This window comes from Oscarella lobularis, chromosome 16 (assembly GCF_947507565.1).
Source record: "Oscarella lobularis chromosome 16, ooOscLobu1.1, whole genome shotgun sequence".
Lineage (NCBI taxonomy): Eukaryota > Metazoa > Porifera > Homoscleromorpha > Homosclerophorida > Oscarellidae > Oscarella > Oscarella lobularis.
Window position 1 is genome coordinate 1,958,778 of NC_089190.1, and position 19,341 is coordinate 1,978,118.

Sequence of the window (19,341 nt, forward strand, 5' to 3'; positions counted from 1 at the left end):
CCCGTATGCGGCGACGACGAAGCTTGTCGCGGCAGTGTCGGAATCAACATGAAGTGCTGCTTTGATGGATGCCAGTCTGTTTGCATGATGCCGCCGCCCGGTAAGTGCAGCGCATGAATAAGCGTCCGACTTTCTAATCGAATTAGCGCGTATCGCGACAAAACGTTCCCAATCTGTCGCCCGTCGATTTAAATGATTGCTCTCACAAATGGAACCCTTTCGTATTTGCAGTACTTTTTTTTTCTTTGTTACAGCTGTTGGACTGGCAAGACAGACCGCTAAAAGACGGCGAATCGAGTTAGTCATTCATCTGCGCTTTAATTGAATGTAAGGGTTTTTACGTAAAGCTTTTTGTTACCGGTCCCGCCGCACCTGAAATCGGTTAGTGGCACGCGAGTCTGCACGTGCGCATTTCCTATTCGCTTCCGGCATCGCCTTTTTTTCTCGCCGCAGGCGAACTTTGTAGCGTCGCCGCCGAAGAGCCGACGCTTCGCTGTCCGCACGGCTACGTTTGTCGCGAGCTGTCCGCTCGCGATCGACGCCGCCGCCGCGCCGTTGTGACGGCATCGTCGTTCGACGACTGGGAGAACATTCCTGCGTGGGGCTTATGCGAGGAGGGTAATGCGAGAAGGAGAAGTAGTCTAAACCAACATCTGTTTGCTTTTTTTCCTCAGGCGATATCTGCGCATTGCCTGTTGAAAAGGGCACCTGTGACGGGTCCGAGCCGAGATATTATTTTGACGCTGAGACGGAGATGTGTCGTCTGTTCAACTATAGCGGCTGTCATGGCAATGACAACAATTTTAGAACTCTCGACAGATGTCAAACCGTCTGTGCAAGTAAGGCGACAAAACATCTATACACCGTCACATCAATTTCTTCCCTATAGATATAGGAGGACAAATGGAAGAATTAGAGCAAGGTTTGTCTTTGAGAGAGAGAGAGAGAGAGATAGAAAATAAACAAGACTCGCTTTAGACGCGGATCTGTTTGCTGAGCCACCAACACCTGCCTATTTGGAAACATTCAATGGTAAGCAAAAGTTGCACTTACAATACAATAGAGTCTATATGTCATGCACGCATTATTTTGCGGTAAACGTGTGCAAACAGCTGGGGTGGTCTCGTCTCGGTTTCCCACGGACTGTTCGTATAGCTGATTCGTCTCAATCCCGTCTATAGATCCGTGTTTGTATCACGTCTGCTCTGGCCCGGGCGAAGTGTGTCGTCGCGATTTCGCTGAAGGCGACAGTGGGGAACCGACGGCGAAATGCACGTGCTCGTACGACTGTCCGCTCCTGTACGAACCGGTGTGCGCAAGCGACGGAGAGCAGTACGACAACGAGTGCATTATGAGACAGAAAATGTGCCGAACAAAGGAGAATCTCTACATTGAATATGCAGGAGAGTGCGCAGGTGATACCGTTCATTGTAGGTTTCTGCTGAGCTTGACATGGAAATGACTATTTAGATCCGTGCCGGACTCATCAATGTCCGGCTGGAAAACGTTGTCGAGCGAAGTTCGGGTCTCGAGAGCCGTATTGCGAGTGCTTGGCGTCGTGCGACGACGATTCTATTCGTCCCGTGTGCGGTCACGACGGGAAGTGGTATTCTTCCCTGTGCTGGCTGCACGTTGCCGCTTGTCGGCAAAATAGGACGCTGGTTCTTGCGGTGGGTGAAGCGAGGGAGAAGGAAGTGTGCGGAGAAGGTGCGGTTCTATTTACACAAAGCGGCGGGTTTCTATGACGCACTTGATTATCTTTCCTAACTAACCTGATGATCTAATTGCTCACTTAGTTTGATAGCGGCTTTTTTTCTTTCTTAGCTAAAACTGGGTTCTGTCCTGAAGTGAGCGAACAGCCTTCTGGCTCTTGCGTGCAGGAGTGTACGCGAGATTCAGACTGTGGGGGCAATGATAAGTGCTGTTTCACCGGATGCAGTCATCAGTGCAAAAAGCCCGTCTCAGAAGGAGGTGAACTTGATTGCTCAAGATATAACGGTCTCTTATTACGTTTCCCCTTTCTGTAGTTTGCGAATATGACGGAAAACTGTACAAGCACTTGGAATTGTTTTCTATAGGATGCATGGAATGGTGAGTAGTATGATAACGTTCCGTAAGACTAGCGGCGAGTTGGTTCTATAGTTCCTGTCACTATGGAAGACTTGATTGCTCAGTTGAAGCTTGTCTTCCAGGTAAGTTATATTAAAATTGCTAAGTATGATTTTTAAAAAAAATATTTTTTCTCTCTCAGATGATATCAGTAGTGGCCACGATGACGACGAATAAAAAAGAACCGATATTTTCTTTCTAGAATAGGCCGTGCAGCACATATTATCGCACACTTTAGTTTTTGAATGAGGTACAGTACTATTTACACAACACGTCTCCTTTTCTGCTAACGCACGTCGCACGATGGCAAAACTTCCAGTGAAATTGTACTACGACGTCCTTTCTCCGTACTCTTGGCTCGGATTCGAAGTCAGTAAGCACTGCAGTGCACGGATCTCACATTAGACGTCGGAGATATAGGTGCTGTGTCGCTATCGCGAGCTCTGCGACTCGACTTGCACTTCTGCCCCTTCCACCTCGGCGTCGTCGTCACCAAAGCAGGTGCAGCTAAACCCTAGCGTTTCTACGTCGTCAGGCAGTGCAGAATTTCGTTACTATTAGTGCAGAGGCCCCTACTTTTTTAGATCTAAGAGATCCCACACTCTATAGTCACACTGGGTGTTTTGTAATCAAAATTAGGCATTACTCCGCCGGGTTTAATCCCAGCCAAAGGCAAGTACATATGCACAAACGCTGGAAACATGTTCCCTTACCTATAATGAATAAACACTGGAAACATGTTCCCCTACCTATAATGAATAAACGCTGGAAACATGTCCCCCTACCTATAATGAATAAACGCTGGAAACATGTTCCCCTACGTATATTGAATAAACGCTGGAAACATGTTCCCCTATCTATAATGAATAAACGGTGATAACATGTTCCCCTTCCTATAATGAATAAACGCTGGAAACATGTTCCCCTACCTATAATGAATAAGCGCTGATAACATGTTCCCCTTCCAATAATGAATAAACGCTGGAAACATGTTTCCCTACCTATAATGAATAAACGCTGGAAACATGTTCCCTTCCTATAATGAATAAACGCTGGAAACATGTTTCCCTACCTATAATGAATAAACGCTGATAACATGTTCCCCTTCCCATAATGAATAAACGCTGGAAACATGTTTCCCTAGCTATAGTGAATAAACGCTGGAAACATGTTCCCCAACCTATAATGAATAAACGCTGGAAACATGTTCCCCTACCTATAATGAACAAACGCTAGAAACATGTTCCCCTACCTATAATGAATAAACGCTGGTAACATGTTCCCCTATCTATAATGAATAAACACTGGAAACATGTTCCCCTACCTGTAATGAATAAGCGCTGGAAACATGTTCCCATACCTATAATGAATGGGACAATTTGTCCTGGGACAATTTGTCCTGGGACAATTTGGCCTGGGGACAATTTTTCCTGGGGACAATTTTTCTTGGGACAATTTATCCTGGGAGAATATTTCCTGGGACAATTTTTCCTGGGGACAATTTGTCTTGGGGACAATTTTTCCTGGGACAATTTATCCTGGGAGAATATTTCCTGGGACAATTTGTCCTGGGGACAATTTGTCCTGGGACAATATTAAAATTGTCCTGGGGACAATTTGTCCTGGGACAAATTGTCGTGGGGACAATTTGTCCTGGGACAGTTTGTCCTGGGACAATTTGTCATGGGGACAATTTGTCCTGGGACAATTTGTCCTGGGACAATTTGTCCTGGGGGCAATTTGTCCTGGGACATTTTGTGCTGGCAATTTGTCCTGGGACATTTTGTCCTGGGGACAATTTGTCCTGAGGACAATTTTTCATGGGACAATTTGTCTTGGGGACAATTTGTTCTGGGACAATTTTTCCTCGGGTCAATTTGTTTTGAGACAATTTGTCTTGGGACAATTTGTCCTGGGACATTTTGTCCTGGGGACAATTTGTCCTGAGGACAATTTTTCATGGGACAATTTGTCTTGAGGACAATTTGTCCTGGGACAATTTATCCTGGGAGAATATTTCCTGGGACAATTTGTCCTGAGGACAATTTTTCACGGGACAATTTGTCGTGGGACAATTTATCCTGGGGACAATTTGTCCTGGGGACAATTTGTCCTGGGACAATTTTTCCTGGGGACAATTTGTCCTGGGACAATTTGTCTTGGGACAATTTGTCCTGGGACAATTTGTCCTGGAGACAATTTGTCCTGAGGACAATTTTTCATGGGACAATTTGTCTTGGGGAGAATTTGTCCTGGGACAATTTATCCTGGGAGAATATTTCTTGGGACAATTTGTCCTGGGGACAATTTGTCCTGGGACAATATTAAAATTGTCCTGGGGACAATTTGTCCTGAGGAAAATTTGTCCTGAGGACAATTTGTCCTGGGACAAATTGTCGTGGGGACAATTTGTCCTGGGACAGTTTGTCCTGGGACAATTTGTCATGGGGACAATTTGTCCTGGGACGTTTTGTGCTGGGGACAATTTGTCCTGGGACATTTTGTCCTGGGGACAATTTGTCCTGGGACAATTTTTCCTGGGGAAAATTTTTCCTGGGACAATTTGTCTTGGGACAATTTGTCCTGGGCTGGGACAATTTGTCCTGGGGACAATTTTTTCCAGGGACAATTTGTCCTGGGACAATTTGTCCTGGGAATATTCGTCCTTGCGACAATTTGTCCTGAGGACAATTTTTCCTGGGACAATTTGTCTTGGGGACAAGGGTTAGAGTTAGGGTTAGGGTTATGAAAGGAAAATGCACTAAGGCAGAGCTGGATCAACCGCTATATCCATTACCGACCAGCAACGTGACAAGGTTAGGTAAGTAGTGAAGGATGTAGTATGGTCATTGGTGATTGTATGTTTATATGTAGGAATAATGTGCGTCACAGCACTTTGGATTATATCCGTGTGTTGTCAATGACCAGGTGTGCTGCCACGAGTGCACTCAATCATAGATTTCATTCATCTGGCATATCAGGGGAGGCAAATCATGTCACCCCTTGTCGTGTGCTCTCTGGGAGAGATTATGAGTAATATATGAGCCCTCCTATCTAGGGGGTGGGCGACGACTGGAGGGCAACTAGACAAAGGAGGAGGGAGGGGGGGGGAAGGAGTAACGCGAGTGGGGTTATGGCGAGGGTTCGATTACCTAGGGAGGGGACGGAGTGCTGCTTTAGGTTTCATTTTGGATAAGGGGAGTTAATAAAAGCACCTTTAAGAAATTTGCGGTAACCATGGCAACGGTCGGTTTAGAGGATTACTTAGTGTTAGATCTCTGGAAAGGGTGGTTGGGAGTCTAGTCTATGCTCGTTAGGGATTTGATTTAATTTATTTAATAAGCATTATGAATTCGATTTAATTTAATTAATAATTATTAGGGATTCGATTTAATTTAATTAATAATTATTAGGAATTTGATTTAATAATTATTAGGGATTCAATTTAATTTATTTAATAATTATTAGGGAATCGATTTAATTTATTTAATAATTATTAGGAATTCGATTTAATTTATTTAATAATTATTAGGGATTCGATTTGATGAGGCTGTTGATGCCGATGAAGTGACGGCTTTGGCTTCTCTAATGACGTACAAGTGCGCTATTGTCGACGTTCCCTTTGGCGGCGCCAAGGCCGGCGTGAAAATCAATCCGCAGAATTATTCCGTAGGATAAATAAATAAATAAATAAATGACGTCATAATTTTCTGGTGTTTAGATCAGCGAGTTGGAGCGAATTACGCGTCGATTTGCGATGGAATTGGCTAAGAAGAGTTTCCTTGGTAACCGTTCTTTAGAGTCTGGTCCTCCGTATTTTTATTTCTTTATGTGTCTAGGTCCTGGGATCGATGTTCCCGCTCCCGACATGGGAACGGGCGAGCGCGAAATGAGCTGGATAGCCGATACGTATTCGATGACCATTGGCCACGGCGACATCAACGCGCACGCGTGCATAACGGGAAAGCCGATCAGTCAGGGTGGAATACACGGACGCGTATCAGCTACAGGAAGAGTAAGAAAGAAAGGGAGAAGATCCTTTTATGAATAGATAGATAGGCTGACCTGATTGTGAGATAGAGAAACGTTTTTATGGGAATCCTTTGATTGGGGTTCATCTATAGGAAGAGTGAGCGTATAGGCATCCTAGTCCTTTAATAGAGAAACGTAGCGCTGACCTGATGCTGTCCTCTCCCCGCTTTCTTCTCATTTGGACGCGTTTTGGCTACGGGAAGAAAGAAAGGGAGAGGATCCTTTTATGAATAGATAGATGTAGTAGTTGCAGTAGTTGTAGTAGTTGCAGTAGTTGCAGTCGTTGCAGTAGTTGTAGTAGTTGCAGTCGTTGCAGTCGTTGCAGTAGTTGCAGTCGTTGCAGTCGTTGCAGTAGTTGTAGTAGTTGTAGTAGTTGCAGTAGTTATAGTAGTTGCAGTAGTTGCAGTAGTTGTAGTAGTTGCAGTAGTTGCAGTCGTTGCAGTAGTTGTAGTAGTTGTAGTAGTTGCAGTCGTTGCAGTAGTTGTAGTAGTTGCAGTAGTTGCAGTAGTTGTAGTAGTTGCAGTAGTTGCAGTCGTTGCAGTAGTTGTAGTAGTTGCAGTAGTTGCAGTAGTTGTAGTAGTTGCAGTAGTTGCAGTCGTTGCAGTAGTTGTAGTAGTTGCAGTAGTTGTAGTAGTTGCAGTAGTTGCAGTAGTTGTAGTAGTTGTAGTAGTTGCAGTAGTTGTAGTAGTTGTAGTAGTTGCAGTAGTTATAGTAGTTGCAGTCGTTGCAGTAGTTGCAGTTGCAGTCATTGCAGTAGTTGCAGTAGTTGCAGTAGATGCAGTAGTTGTAGTAGTTGCAGTAGTTGCAGTAGTTGTAGTAGTTGCAGTAGTTATAGTAGTTGTAGTAGTTGCAGTCGTTGCAGTAGTTGTAGTAGTTGCAGTAGTTGCAGTAGTTGTAGTAGTTGCAGTAGTTGCAGTCGTTGCAGTAGTTGTAGTAGTTGCAGTAGTTGCAGTAGTTGTAGTAGTTGCAGTAGTTGCAGTCGTTGCAGTAGTTGCAGTAGTTGTAGTAGTTGTAGTAGTTGCAGTAGTTGCAGTAGTTGCAGTAGTTGCAGTAGTTGCAGTCATTGCAGTAGTTTCAGTCGTTGCAGTCATTGTAGTAGTTGCAGTAGTTGCAGTAGTTGCAGTAGTTGTAGTAGTTGCAGTAGTTGCAGTCATTGTATTAGTTGCAGTAGTTGCAGTAGTTGCAGTCGTTGCAGTCATTGCAGTCGTTGCAGTCATTGTAGTAGTTGCAGTAGTTGTAGTAGTTGTAGTAGTTGCAGTAGTTGCAGTAGTTGTAGTAGTTGCAGTAGTTGCAGTCATTGCAGTCGTTGCAGTCATTGTAGTAGTTGCAGTAGTTGCAGTAGTTGCAGTAGTTGTAGTAGTTGCAGTAGTTGCAGTCATTGTAGTAGTTGCAGTAGTTGCAGTAGTTGCAGTCGTTGCAGTCATTGCAGTCGTTGCAGTCATTGTAGTAGTTGCAGTAGTTGTAGTAGTTGCAGTAGTTGTAGTAGTTGCAGTAGTTGTAGCCGTTGTAGTCGTTGTAGCCGTTGTAGCCGTTGTAGTCGTTGTAGCCTTTGTAGCCGTTGTAGTAGTTGTAGCCGTTGTAGTCGTTGTAGCCGTTGTAGCCGTTGTAGTTGTTGTAGTAGTTGTAGCCGTTGTAGCCGTTGTAGTCGTTGTAGCCGTTGTAGTCATTGTAATCGTTGTAGCCGTTGTAGTCGTTGTAGCCGTTGTAGCCGTTGTAGTCGTTGTACCGTTGTAGCCGTTGTAGTGGTTGTAGCCTTTGTAGTGGTTGTAGCCGTTGTAGCCGTTGTAGTCGTTGTAGCCTTTGTAGCCGTTGTAGTAGTTGTAGCCGTTGTAGTAGTTGTAGCCGTTGTAGTCGTTGTAGCCGTTGTAGTCGTTGTAGCCGTTGTAGTCGTTGTAGTCGTTGTAGCCGTTGTAGCCGTTGTAGTCGTTGTAGCCGTTGTAGTCGTTGTAGCCGTTGTAGTCGTGGTAGCCGTTGTAGTCGTTGTAGCCGTTGTAGCCGTTGTAGCCGTTGTAGTCGTTGTAGTCGTTGTAGCCGTTGTAGTCGTTGTACCGTTGTAGCCGTTGTAGTGGTTGTAGCCTTTGTAGTGGTTGTAGCCGTTGTAGCCGTTGTAGTCGTTGTAGCCTTTGTAGCCGTTGTAGTAGTTGTAGCCGTTGTAGTCGTTGTAGCCGTTGTAGTGGTTGTAGCCGTTGTAGTGGTTGTAGCCTTTGTAGTGGTTGTAGCCGTTGTAGCCGTTGTAGTCGTTGTAGCCTTTGTAGCCGTTGTAGTAGTTGTAGCCGTTGTAGTCGTTGTAGCCGTTGTAGTAGTTGTAGCCGTTGTAGTGGTTGTAGCCGTTGTAGCCGTTGTAGTCGTTGTAGCCGTTGTAGCCGTTGTAGTCGTTGTAGCCGTTGTAGCCGTTGTAGTCGTTGTAGCCTTTGTAGCCGTTGTAGTCGTTGTAGCCGTTGTAGTCGTTGTAGCCGTTGTACCCGTTGTAGTCGTTGTAGCCGTTGTAGTCGTTGTAGCCGTTGTAGTCGTTGTAGCCGTTGTAGTCGATGTAGTCGTTGTAGTCATTGTAGCCGTTGTAGTCGTTGTAGCCGTTGTAGTCGTTGTAGCCGTTGTAGTCGTTGTAGCCGTTGTACCCGTTGTAGTCGTTGTAGCCGTTGTAGTCGTTGTAGCCGTTGTAGTCGTTGTAGCCGTTGTACCCGTTGTAGTCGTTGTAGTCGATGTAGTCGTTGTAGCCGTTGTAGTCGTTGTAGCCGTTGTAGCCGTTGTACCCGTTGTAGTCGTTGTAGCCGTTGTAGTCGTTGTAGCCGTTGTAGTAGTTGTAGCCGTTGTAGTCGTTGTAGCCGTTGTAGTCGTTGTAGCCGTTGTAGCCGTTGTAGTCGTTGTAGCCGTTGTAGTCGTTGTAGCCGTTGTAGCCGTTGTAGCCGTTGTAGCCGTTGTAGTCGTTGTAGTCATTGTAGCCGTTGTAGTCGTTGTAGCCGTTGTACCCGTTGTAGTCGTTGTAGCCGTTGTAGTCGTTGTAGCCGTTGTAGTCATTGTAGCCGTTGTAGTCGTTGTAGCCGTTGTAGTCGTTGTAGCCGTTGTAGCCGTTGTAGTCGTTGTAGCCGTTGTAGTCGTTGTAGCCGTTGTAGTCGTTGTAGCCGTTGTAGTCGCTGTAGCCGCTGTAGCCGTTGTAGCCGTTGTAGCCGTTGTAGTCGTTGTAGCCGTTGTAGTCGTTGTAGCCGTTGTACCCGTTGTAGTCGTTGTAGCCGTTGTAGTCGTTGTAGCCGTTGTAGTCGTTGTAGCCGTTGTAGTCGTTGTAGCCGTTGTAGCCGTTGTAGCCGTTGTAGTCGTTGTAGTCGTTGTAGCCGTTGTAGTCGTTGTAGCCGTTGTAGCCGTTGTAGCCGTTGTAGTCGTTGTAGCCGTTGTAGTCGTTGTAGCCGTTGTAGTCGATGTAGTCGTTGTAGCCGTTGTAGTCGTTGTAGCCGTTGTAGCCGTTGTAGTCGTTGTAGCCTTTGTAGCCGTTGTAGTCGTTGTAGCCGTTGTAGTCGTTGTAGCCGTTGTACCCGTTGTAGTCGTTGTAGCCGTTGTAGTCGTTGTAGCCGTTGTAGTCATTGTAGCCGTTGTAGTCGTTGTAGCCGTTGTAGTCGTTGTAGCCGTTGTAGCCGTTGTAGTCGTTGTAGCCGTTGTAGTCATTGTAGCCGTTGTAGTCGTTGTAGCCGTTGTAGTCGTTGTAGCCGTTGTAGCCGTTGTAGTCGTTGTAGCCGTTGTAGTCGTTGTAGCCGTTGTAGTCGTTGTAGTCGTTGTACCCGTTGTAGCCGTTGTAGTCGTTGTAGCCGTTGTAGTCGTTGTAGCCGTTGTAGTCGTTGTAGCCGTTGTAGTCGTTGTAGCCGTTGTAGCCGTTGTAGCCGTTGTAGTCGTTGTAGCCGTTGTACCCGTTGTAGTCGTTGTAGCCGTTGTAGTCGTTGTAGCCGTTGTAGTCGTTGTAGTCGTTGTAGCCGTTGTAGTCGTTGTAGCCGTTGTAGTCGTTGTAGCCGTTGTAGCCGTTGTAGTCGTTGTAGCCGTTGTAGTCATTGTAGCCGTTGTAGTCCTTGCAGTAGTTGCAGTAGTTGTAGTAGTTGCAGTAGTTGCAGTCATTGCAGTCGTTGCAGTCATTGTAGTAGTTGCAGTAGTTGCAGTAGTTGCAGTCGTTGCAGTCATTGCAGTCGTTGCAGTCATTGTAGTAGTTGCAGTAGTTGCAGTCATTGTAGTAGTTGCAGTAGTTGCAGTAGTTGCAGTCGTTGCAGTCATTGCAGTCGTTGCAGTCATTGTAGTAGTTGCAGTAGTTGCAGTCATTGCAGTAGTTGCAGTAGTTGCAGTAGTTGTAGTAGTTGCAGTAGTTGCAGTCATTGCAGTCGTTGCAGTCATTGTCGTAGTTGCAGTAGTTGCAGTAGTTGCAGTAGTTGTAGTAGTTGCAGTAGTTGCAGTCATTGTAGTAGTTGCAGTCATTGTAGTAGTTGCAGTAGTTGTAGTTGTTGCAGTAGTTGTAGTAGTTGCAGTAGTTGCAGTAGTTGCAGTAGTTGTAGTAGTTGCAGTAGTTGTAGTAGTTGCAGTAGTTGCAGTCATTGCAGTAGTTGCAGTAGTTGCAGTAGTTGTAGTAGTTGTAGTAGTTGCAGTAGTTGTAGTAGTTGCAGTAGTTGCAGTCATTGCAGTCGTTGCAGTCATTGTAGTAGTTGCAGTAGTTGTAGTAGTTGCAGTAGTTGCAGTCATTGCAGTCGTTGCAGTCATTGTAGTAGTTGCAGTAGTTGCAGTAGTTGCAGTAGTTCTAGTAGTTGCAGTAGTTGCAGTCATTGCAGTAGTTGCAGTAGTTGCAGTAGTTGTAGTAGTTGTAGTAGTTGCAGTAGTTGCAGTAGTTGTAGTAGTTGCAGTAGTTGCAGTCGTTGAAGTAGTTGTAGTAGTTGCAGTAGTTGTAGTAGTTGCAGTAGTTGCAGTAGTTGTAGTAGTTGTAGTAGTTGCAGTAGTTGTAGTAGTTGTAGTAGTTGTAGTAGTTGTAGTAGTTGCAGTAGTTGTAGTAGTTGTAGTAGTTGCAGTAGTTGTAGTAGTTGCAGTAGTTGCAGTAGTTGTAGTAGTTGCAGTAGTTGCAGTCGTTGCAGTCGTTGCAGTCGTTGCAGTTGCAGTCATTGCAGTAGTTGCAGTAGTTGCAGTAGATGCAGTAGTTGTAGTAGTTGCAGTAGTTGCAGTAGTTGTAGTAGTTGCAGTAGTTATAGTAGTTGTAGTAGTTGCAGTCGTTGCAGTAGTTGTAGTAGTTGCAGTAGTTGCAGTAGTTGTAGTAGTTGCAGTAGTTGCAGTCGTTGCAGTAGTTGTAGTAGTTGCAGTAGTTGCAGTAGTTGTAGTAGTTGCAGTAGTTGCAGTAGTTGCAGTAGTTGCAGTTGCAGTCATTGCAGTAGTTGCAGTAGTTGCAGTAGATGCAGTAGTTGTAGTAGTTGCAGTAGTTGCAGTAGTTGTAGTAGTTGCAGTAGTTATAGTAGTTGCAGTAGTTGCAGTAGTTGTAGTAGTTGCAGTAGTTGCAGTAGTTGCAGTCGTTGCAGTCGTTGCAGTCGTCGCAGTTGCAGTCATTGCAGTAGTTGCAGTAGTTGCAGTAGATGCAGTAGTTGTAGTAGGGGACAATTTGTTCTGGGACAATGTTAAAATTGTCCTGGCGACAATTTGTCCTGAGGACAATTTGTCCTGAGGACAATTTGTCCTGGGACAAATTGTCGTGGGGACAATTTGTCCCGGGACAGTTTGTCCTGGGACAATTTGTCCCGGGACAGTTTGTCCTGGGCCAATTTAAATTGTCCTAGGGACAATTTGTCCTGGCACAATATTAAAATTGTCCTGGGCATTTTCTCCTGGGACAATTTGTCCTGGGACAATTTGTCCTGGGGACAATTTGTCCATCGACAATTTGTCCTGTGACAATTTGTCCTGGGACAATTTATCCTGGGGACAATTTGTCCTGGGACAATTTGTCCTGGGGACAATTTGTCCTGAGACAATTTGTCCTGGGACAATTTTTCCTGGGACAATTTGTCCTGGGAACAATATGTCGTGGGTACAATTTGTCCTGGGTACAATTTGTCCTGGGACAATTTTTCCTGGGGACAATTTGTCCTGGGACAATTTTACCTGGGGACAATTTGTCCTCCTACCTATTATGAATAAAAGCTGGTAACATGTTCCCCTATCTATAATGAATAAACTGTGGTCCCCTACCTATATTAAATATACGCTGGAAACATGCTCCCCTTCAAATAATGAATAAATGCTTGTAACATGTTCCCCTGCCTATAATGAATAAACGCTGGTCCCCTACCTATAATTATGAGCGCTGGTAACGTGTTTTCCCACGATGACGACGAATAAAAAAGAACCGATATTTTCTTTCTAGAATAGGCCGTGCAGCACATATTATCGCACATTAGTTTTTGAATGAGGTACAGTACTACAGATTACTACAGTATTTAGCTAACGCACGTCGCACGATGGCAAAACTTCCAGTGAAATTGTACTACGACGTCCTTTCTCCGTACTCTTGGCTCGGATTCGAAGTCAGTAAGCACTGCAGTGCACGGATCTCACATTAGACGTTGGAGATATAGGTGCTGTGTCGCTATCGCGAGCTCTGGCGACTCGACTTGCACTTCTGCCCCTTCCACCTCGGCGTCGTCGTCACCAAAGCAGGTGCAGCTAAACCCTAGCGTTTCTACGTCGTCAGGCAGTGCAGGATTTCGTTACTATTAGTGCAGAGGCCCCTACTTTTTTAGATCTAAGAGATCCCACACTCTATAGTCACACTGGGTGTTTTGTAATCAAAATTAGGCATTACTCCGCCGGGTTTAATCCCAGCCAAAGGCAAGTACATGCACAGGGACCTTCAGCGCTGTGCCAAATATTTCGACGTCCCCTTGCGGACTCCAAAAGTATGCACCAACGTTATCATTTATGTGGAGAGCTAATAATTCCTACACAGGACATCAGGGAGGTATTGATCACAAAAGGTTTTTTAATTGGGGAATTTGGTCTCAATAGCAGATTAGGGATAGTCGATGTTAGGATCCACGTCTGCGCAAAGACTTCTGACAGCTGCCACAATGTATATGCCCAAGTACACGGAGAGTCTATCAAGAGCTGTTTGGACGCGTGTTTGGTCAAAGGTGCTCTTTGTATATGTGTCTGTACAGTCAATGACCGTTTTATCTACACAGGATGAAGATATATCGGAAAATGAAAGTCTGCTTAGTGTAAGTGGCTGTCGCATATATTGAGACATCTTCTATCTTATATACTTAGGCCTGTCGCGCTGCTGGAATGAGTGAAAACGAAAGCAAAGACTTGCTTAGCCGAATTAGCACTCAGCCAGTCAAGGACCAATATCAGAGAGTTACTGAAGAAGCCATTGGCTATGGAGTAAGCATAGAGACGAGAATTTGATTGACGTCATTGTTTTTCTCTCTACTAAGGCATTTGGTGCACCAACAATCATTGTTCCTCGCGAGAATGAAAAGCCTCTCATGTTCTGGGGATCAGATCGTTTCGATCATATGGCGTTTATGTTGGGTAAGTAGCTAGTTGCTGCACAAAGAATGACGTCAAAATGATTTCTTTAGGAAAACCTTGGCTCGGACCCGTTCCGTCTCGTCCTATAGCGTCCAAATACTGACTCAAGTTTTTTTTGATGTTACACGTGCTCCTTATTATTAAACTTCACTGCACGAAAAAATGTCGTGCGCACGCTACTGCGAAAAATTTACGTCTACGAGTATGGCTGATGACGACGCGCAGAAGAGCCTCGTTACCTTCGATCCAACCGTCGACGAGATCGAAGCGTCCGCAAACGTAGACAATGCAAACGACGACGACGACGACGACGACGACGGAGAACCGAACGTATTCACTGCAAACGAAGCGCGCGACATGATGACGATATTGGATCGCGTCGAAGCGTCGGTGGGCGCCCTTCGCACGCACATTGTCGAGCAGGATAGCCAGCCTACGCGAAAACGACCTCGCTTGCCGACCTGGATTACGAATAACCTTCTCATACTGACACTCGTTTGGCAGGTAGGTAGACACACACCCTAGATCTAATTCTAAACAAAAAAAGGGGCAGGGACAAAATTAGGCCTTTTATTCGTTTGACAGGTAGCGTGCGTTGTCGCTCTTACCGTAATCGAACTCGCCGATCACGTCCCCGACAAGAAACTCGTGAAAGATCGGACTTATATTGTGGTGCGGAGGGGAGGGGAAAGGGGGCGGGGACTCTGTGAGTTTTTCTCTAGGGAGTCGTTATACTCGCTATTTTTCAAGGCCTCAATCTTCTTTTGGTAATATTCTCCTCAGGTTGGTTAGAGTTTGCATGTTCGTGGGCTGTCTGTTGATAAGAATTTTGGGGTTTATAGTCAAGTTGGCTAAACAGATCATGCACCACACTGCGTCGAGCCGCTTTCTCATACAATCCTATATGTCGACGCTGCTTCTCTTTGCCGGGCTCTACACGCTGATTTTCAGGCTTAATGTACGTGCACCTATCTCCTGCCTGCGTGTACTGATTCGATTATTAGAATGAGGCGATTACTGGAATTCCTAACACTTCAAAAGAGGAAAAATCTATACTGATTATCGAGCTCTTTCTCTGGATGATCTACTACTCGGCATCAAATGCCACCCTCTGCGGTAAGTCAGCAAATTAGAGCAACAGTTATTTTTCTAATATAAGTACATTTAAAAAGGCTCTGCAAACGTTCACCCTGTTATCTGGTATTCAATCATTTTTTCCATAATTCAGGTTCATTTTATCTAATAAGTCTGCATAAAAAACGTCTCTCTTTTTGCTCAGATGGTTCTCAGTTTTGCTTACTTTGCGTCGATTCTCTCTGAAGCGACGAGCCACCATCGACGACCGGATCACCAGCGTCGACCTCGAGGTAATTCCACTCGCAGTCGCGGTAGCAGTTTCGTGTCCAACAGTCACGTTGAGTCGCTATCACTTGCGAGAAAAAAGCGAAGTAAGAGGGGCATTACAAACAGACTTACGAGACCCACACTTACAGAGAGTCTATATAGAAAAGGCTTACGGCTCGACATCGTTCACTGGCAGCATACAGTAAAAACACGTGACTGTACTGTCATTCATATTACAAACATGTTTTTTTGTTGTACAGCTACATTATTGTGTTTTGCGATTATCTGACTTGTATAGTACCTAAAAGCGAAAGAGCCCGTACTTGGCGTGATTGATTGATTGATTGATTGATTGATTGACAGACTGACGGGCCCAGTGATTGATTGATTGATCGGTTGATCCATCAATCAGTTTAAAAAGACGTGCGTGCGTGCGTCCACGCGACTACCTCCAGACGTGGCGTCGCATACGATATCGTTTTGGGCTTCTTCCTTACAACGAACTTCCTTCAAAACGAACTTACGCCGGTAGATTTTCTTGAGAGACTAATTAATCGTTTGCGGTGAACGTTCGCGCCAGGCTCCCCCTATTTGTAAAGGCAAATGCGTGCGGCTGAGAGATTTCCTCCAGCCTAACCCTATTACCGGACAAACCATTTCCTTTCGCTAAATGAGACTGTCGGTGCCTCGCTCTTGAATTTCCGTCTGCAATCGAGTCGTTTCTTGTCCTAATTGTCTACCGTTTTTTCTGCTTTTGAGTGGAATCGCACGTCGCTGCTCTATTGAGCTACGACTCGAATGAGAGACCCTAAAAGCACAATGCGTTGCGTCACGAATGCATATCGATAGAGATAACTAGCCTAATGCATTTTCTATTCGCATAAAGTGCGGCGGTTCAGCTAAGGCCCGTCAGATCGTCAGTGTACCTTCGCGCCGTACGTCAATGATTATAGCTCTTCTCGTGGTCGCATTAGTTTCGCATGAGTTTCCATGCCTCGGCGTCACGGCGACGGAGAAAGACGCGAGACCTCCCCTCTACATCGGCGGTCTCTTTCCCATTGCGGAAAACGATCGCTGGTTCGTGCCGCACGTCGACGTCATCTGTCAAATGGCGATCGACCACGTGAACGCGCAATCGACGCTTCTGCCCGATTTTCGCCTTGTTCTCCGGATGAATGACACGAGGGTAAGTGAGGAAACAAATTCAATAACAGAGGTCAATTAGATGACGCCTTCAGTGCCAACTCGGTCGCGCCATTCGTCAAATGGTCGAACAGCTGAACGATCGCGATGGAAAAATTGTCGCCCTGCTGGGAGCAGGATGTTCGTCCGTAACGAAACCGTTAGCCAGTGCGTCGCACTTCTGGAATTTGCTTCAGGTTTGCGATGCAACGAAACCGCGACAACCGTCAAGTCATCCGTTTATGTAGATGACCTTTTTGTCGTCGTCGCCGACGCTGACGAATAAGGAATCACATCCGAATCTCTTTCAGTTGATTGCGACGGAGAACTCGCTCAATCCGGCGCGCGTTGCTCTGATGAAACATTACGGCTGGACAAAGGCGATCGTCATCTACGAAGCGGAAGAAATATTTGCTTACGTGAGGAATACTGATGAGCGTAAACAGCTTAGGCTCGTCACTTATACGGCGTCTTATATGCATATAGAACGCCAAACATCTGATGAGGGGTTTGCAGGACGCGTCGATTGACGTCGTCGCAATGGAGGCCATTTCGGAAGATCCCCTATTTAGTATGGAAGACGCATTGGATCGACTGAAGGCAAGTGACTTATATTATATACCAGATCTGGGTCTTGACTTAAGATGCTAGGAAACAAAAGTACGCATTATATTCGGTCTGTTCTACGAGAAAATGGCACGGAAAGTCATTTGTCAGGTAAACGATTAGTTATTGCAGTACGATTAATAATAAAAATATAATTGACCCTTTTTGTTTTAGGCTTCGAAACGGAGCTTTTGGTCTTCGAAATACACGTGGATCTTACCCGGCTGGTATTCCTCGGTCACCTGGTACAAAGACGTAAAAGACGTGGACTGCTCCGTCGCCAATATGACGAAGACACTTGGCGGGTACTTCACAGTAGACGGAGCCGGGGCGGATCAATACGGAATGCAAACCGTGCCCATTCTCACGGGACGAGTACGTCGGTTGACCACTGAGAATGATTTCCGTGTAGTATCCGGGTTTTGTTTTTGTTTTTATGGCAGACGGGTAATGAAGTGGAGGAGGAGTTTCGTCGTCGCACGGGCGGAGCAAAGATGACGAATTATTTATCGTACGGCTATGATTCGGTCTTGGCGACGGCCTGGATGCTTCGACTCGCCGTGATGAAATTGAAGTCGCAAAATCGACTTGATCTGTTGACTGGATTTTCGTACAAGGATCCCAAATTAGTCCATCTGTTCAAATCGATTTTGAATGAGCCGTCTTTCGAGTTTGCAGGACTTATGGTAAAAGGGAAAGACGGTAGGGTCTTAATTAGTTTTATTGTCCGCTTGATTCAGGGTACCACAACACTGCATTTAAACTCATCCGGTAAAAGACGTAATAGCCAAACTATTGGTCGTCCTCAAGTGATTGAAGTTCGATATAATAATGGTAATAATACATAGTGTTTAGATAAATGTATCGCGGCGCCTAATATTTCAATTCCAGGGAGCTATTCATCTCTCTACGCCATTTATTCCAACAGAGACGAAACTTTCGAAGTTATGATGATGAAAGATGAATTTGAAAAACGTCTAGACTCTCCCATGCTCGAACCAATGTATTATTCGATGACCCTATTTGCCGTCATGACATCGTTGGCGGGCGTCGGTATCATGTTTGCTTTGTTTCTTCTCTGGTTCAATATTAGCTACAGAAAGACGGAGTTAGTACTCGTCAAAAAAATTGACATAATATTTTTTTAATGTCCTGGCCTTCTCTAGAATAATCAAGCTGTCGAGCCCACGTCTAAACAATTTGATCATACTGGGAGGCATAATGGAGTGCTTGTCTGTAGTCTTTTTAGGATTCAATGGGCAATTCTTTCCATTTTCATCCTTCTCCATAATCTCCTGCCACGTAAGTAAACAAATCTTAAGATTGATTAATATTAGTCCTATTTAACATGTGTAGATGCATCCGGTTCTGCTGTACGGAGGCTTTACTGTCTCCTTTGGTCCTATGCTAGTAAAGACGTGGCGTGTGAGCAAAATAATCAAATGGTCAGTAACAAAAGCACGTCCTGTCTCTGTCGGAAGTCTTGTAAGATATAAAATCAAAGCAAGCTTAAAGGATTCCACTTGAATCGATTGATTTATTTTTAGAGCGATCTTTCGCTGTTTGCCATCGTAGCGGTATTTCTTCTAGTCGACGCAATTATATTCACTGTTTGGTTCGTCCTTAATCCGGCTAGAGAAAGCATCGACACAATCTCTGTCACGCCCGACGTCGAATTCCAATGGCATCACTGCGTCTGCGATTCTCGGCACACGTGGCTTTACGTCACATACGGTTACAAGACGTTGCTTCTCGTCTTCGGCGGCTATTTGGCATTCGAAGTGCGGAAGGTCAAAATTGCCGCTTTGAACGACTCGCGTTGGATTGGAATATCGATTTATAATGTCGCTGTCATTTTCGTTGCAATATTTATCTTCTCAACTTCCATTACGAATCCCAGCATTTCATATGGGCTGGTTGCCGGAAGTATTATTCTCGTCAGTATCACGACGCTATGTCTAGTGTTTCTGCCTAAAGTAAGCTATTTCGCTCCTATTTTTATCTGTTGAAATTGTTCTGATTTTTAGATGTGCATGGTTTTAAACAAGTCCACTAATTTGATCAGGGACTGTAGCGGCCGAAGCAACACAGAATCAGATATTTCTGATCACGTGATTACTAGACAATCAGACTTGAATAGTTTGGAGAGAAAAAATCGAAGTTTTCGAGAAATAATAATAATGCTGTTGGAAGAGGTATGCAGTCATTATGCACCAAGAGCGCCTATATAATGATCGGGAATTTTTTAGCGCTTTCTGTGTGATTCAACTATTGAACGAATAGCCGAGATTATTGGCCTGCCACCTCCAACCGGGTCTCGAGCTTCAAGTATGAAGAAACCAGAGATAAATGACGAGAACACCGTGACCACTAAAACGGCGTCTAGCGAAGGGTCAGATAAAGATGACAGCATAAGTATTAGTCAGTTATCAGGAATTTTGGTATAGACACTTGTTAAGTAATACGTGGATTAATCATGGATTAAAATTATTACGTAGTCGTTTCGTTTCCGTGGCTACCAAGTAGTCTCCG

General features: G+C 45.0%; 4 protein-coding genes and 1 long non-coding RNA gene across 9 annotated transcripts; 4 read left to right on the forward strand and 1 right to left on the reverse strand.

Annotated features, from left to right (window-relative positions):
• Positions 1-48: 48 nt before the first annotated feature.
• LOC136196933 (papilin-like) lies at positions 49-2,399 on the forward strand. Its single transcript, XM_065986592.1, has 13 exons — positions 49-100; positions 255-265; positions 303-381; positions 454-618; positions 675-839; positions 890-922; positions 979-1,032; positions 1,182-1,415; positions 1,471-1,707; positions 1,825-1,971; positions 2,028-2,091; positions 2,143-2,192; positions 2,252-2,399. The coding sequence occupies exons 1-13, from the start codon at positions 49-51 to the stop codon at positions 2,284-2,286; spliced, it is 1,326 nt and encodes a 441-aa protein (XP_065842664.1). The 3' UTR covers positions 2,287-2,399.
• Positions 2,400-2,402: 3 nt separating this feature from the next.
• Positions 2,403-13,870, forward strand: LOC136196990 (glutathione S-transferase kappa 1-like). The gene is made up of 14 exons (XM_065986661.1): positions 2,403-2,482; positions 2,530-2,610; positions 5,642-5,778; positions 5,831-5,894; positions 5,949-6,124; positions 12,579-12,668; positions 12,720-12,801; positions 12,940-13,040; positions 13,091-13,118; positions 13,174-13,274; positions 13,326-13,361; positions 13,411-13,527; positions 13,581-13,677; positions 13,728-13,870. Exons 1-14 carry the CDS (start codon positions 2,413-2,415, stop codon positions 13,778-13,780), a joined length of 1,233 nt encoding a protein of 410 aa, XP_065842733.1. The 5' UTR covers positions 2,403-2,412; the 3' UTR covers positions 13,781-13,870.
• Positions 13,839-15,369, forward strand: LOC136196991 (uncharacterized). Of its 2 annotated transcripts, XM_065986663.1 has the most exons (8): positions 13,882-14,181; positions 14,263-14,349; positions 14,400-14,460; positions 14,520-14,635; positions 14,682-14,793; positions 14,850-14,905; positions 14,957-15,125; positions 15,184-15,369. In XM_065986663.1, the coding sequence occupies exons 1-8, from the start codon at positions 13,882-13,884 to the stop codon at positions 15,225-15,227; spliced, it is 945 nt and encodes a 314-aa protein (XP_065842735.1). In that variant the 3' UTR covers positions 15,228-15,369. The 2 variants fall into 2 exon arrangements, with proteins under 2 accessions (XP_065842734.1, XP_065842735.1); XM_065986662.1 differs by having other exon boundaries at positions 13,839-14,181; positions 14,957-15,369.
• Positions 14,670-16,578, reverse strand: LOC136196994 (uncharacterized). 4 transcript variants are annotated; one of them, XR_010672348.1, is made up of 4 exons: positions 15,948-16,578; positions 15,667-15,829; positions 14,978-15,608; positions 14,670-14,925 (listed from the first exon to the last, which is right to left on the reverse strand). It is a non-coding gene; the product is annotated as an uncharacterized lncRNA (long non-coding RNA). The 4 variants fall into 4 exon arrangements; XR_010672346.1 differs by having other exon boundaries at positions 14,978-15,106; positions 15,169-15,829; XR_010672347.1 differs by having other exon boundaries at positions 14,671-14,925; positions 15,676-15,829; positions 15,948-16,577.
• On the forward strand, positions 15,941-19,302 carry LOC136196989 (gamma-aminobutyric acid type B receptor subunit 2-like). Its single transcript, XM_065986660.1, has 14 exons — positions 15,941-16,207; positions 16,260-16,400; positions 16,452-16,622; positions 16,690-16,803; positions 16,855-16,920; positions 16,984-17,184; positions 17,253-17,495; positions 17,550-17,643; positions 17,701-17,917; positions 17,976-18,111; positions 18,166-18,294; positions 18,357-18,785; positions 18,837-19,004; positions 19,059-19,302. Exons 1-14 carry the CDS (start codon positions 15,965-15,967, stop codon positions 19,254-19,256), a joined length of 2,550 nt encoding a protein of 849 aa, XP_065842732.1. The 5' UTR covers positions 15,941-15,964; the 3' UTR covers positions 19,257-19,302.
• The last annotated feature ends 39 nt before the right edge of the window (positions 19,303-19,341 follow it).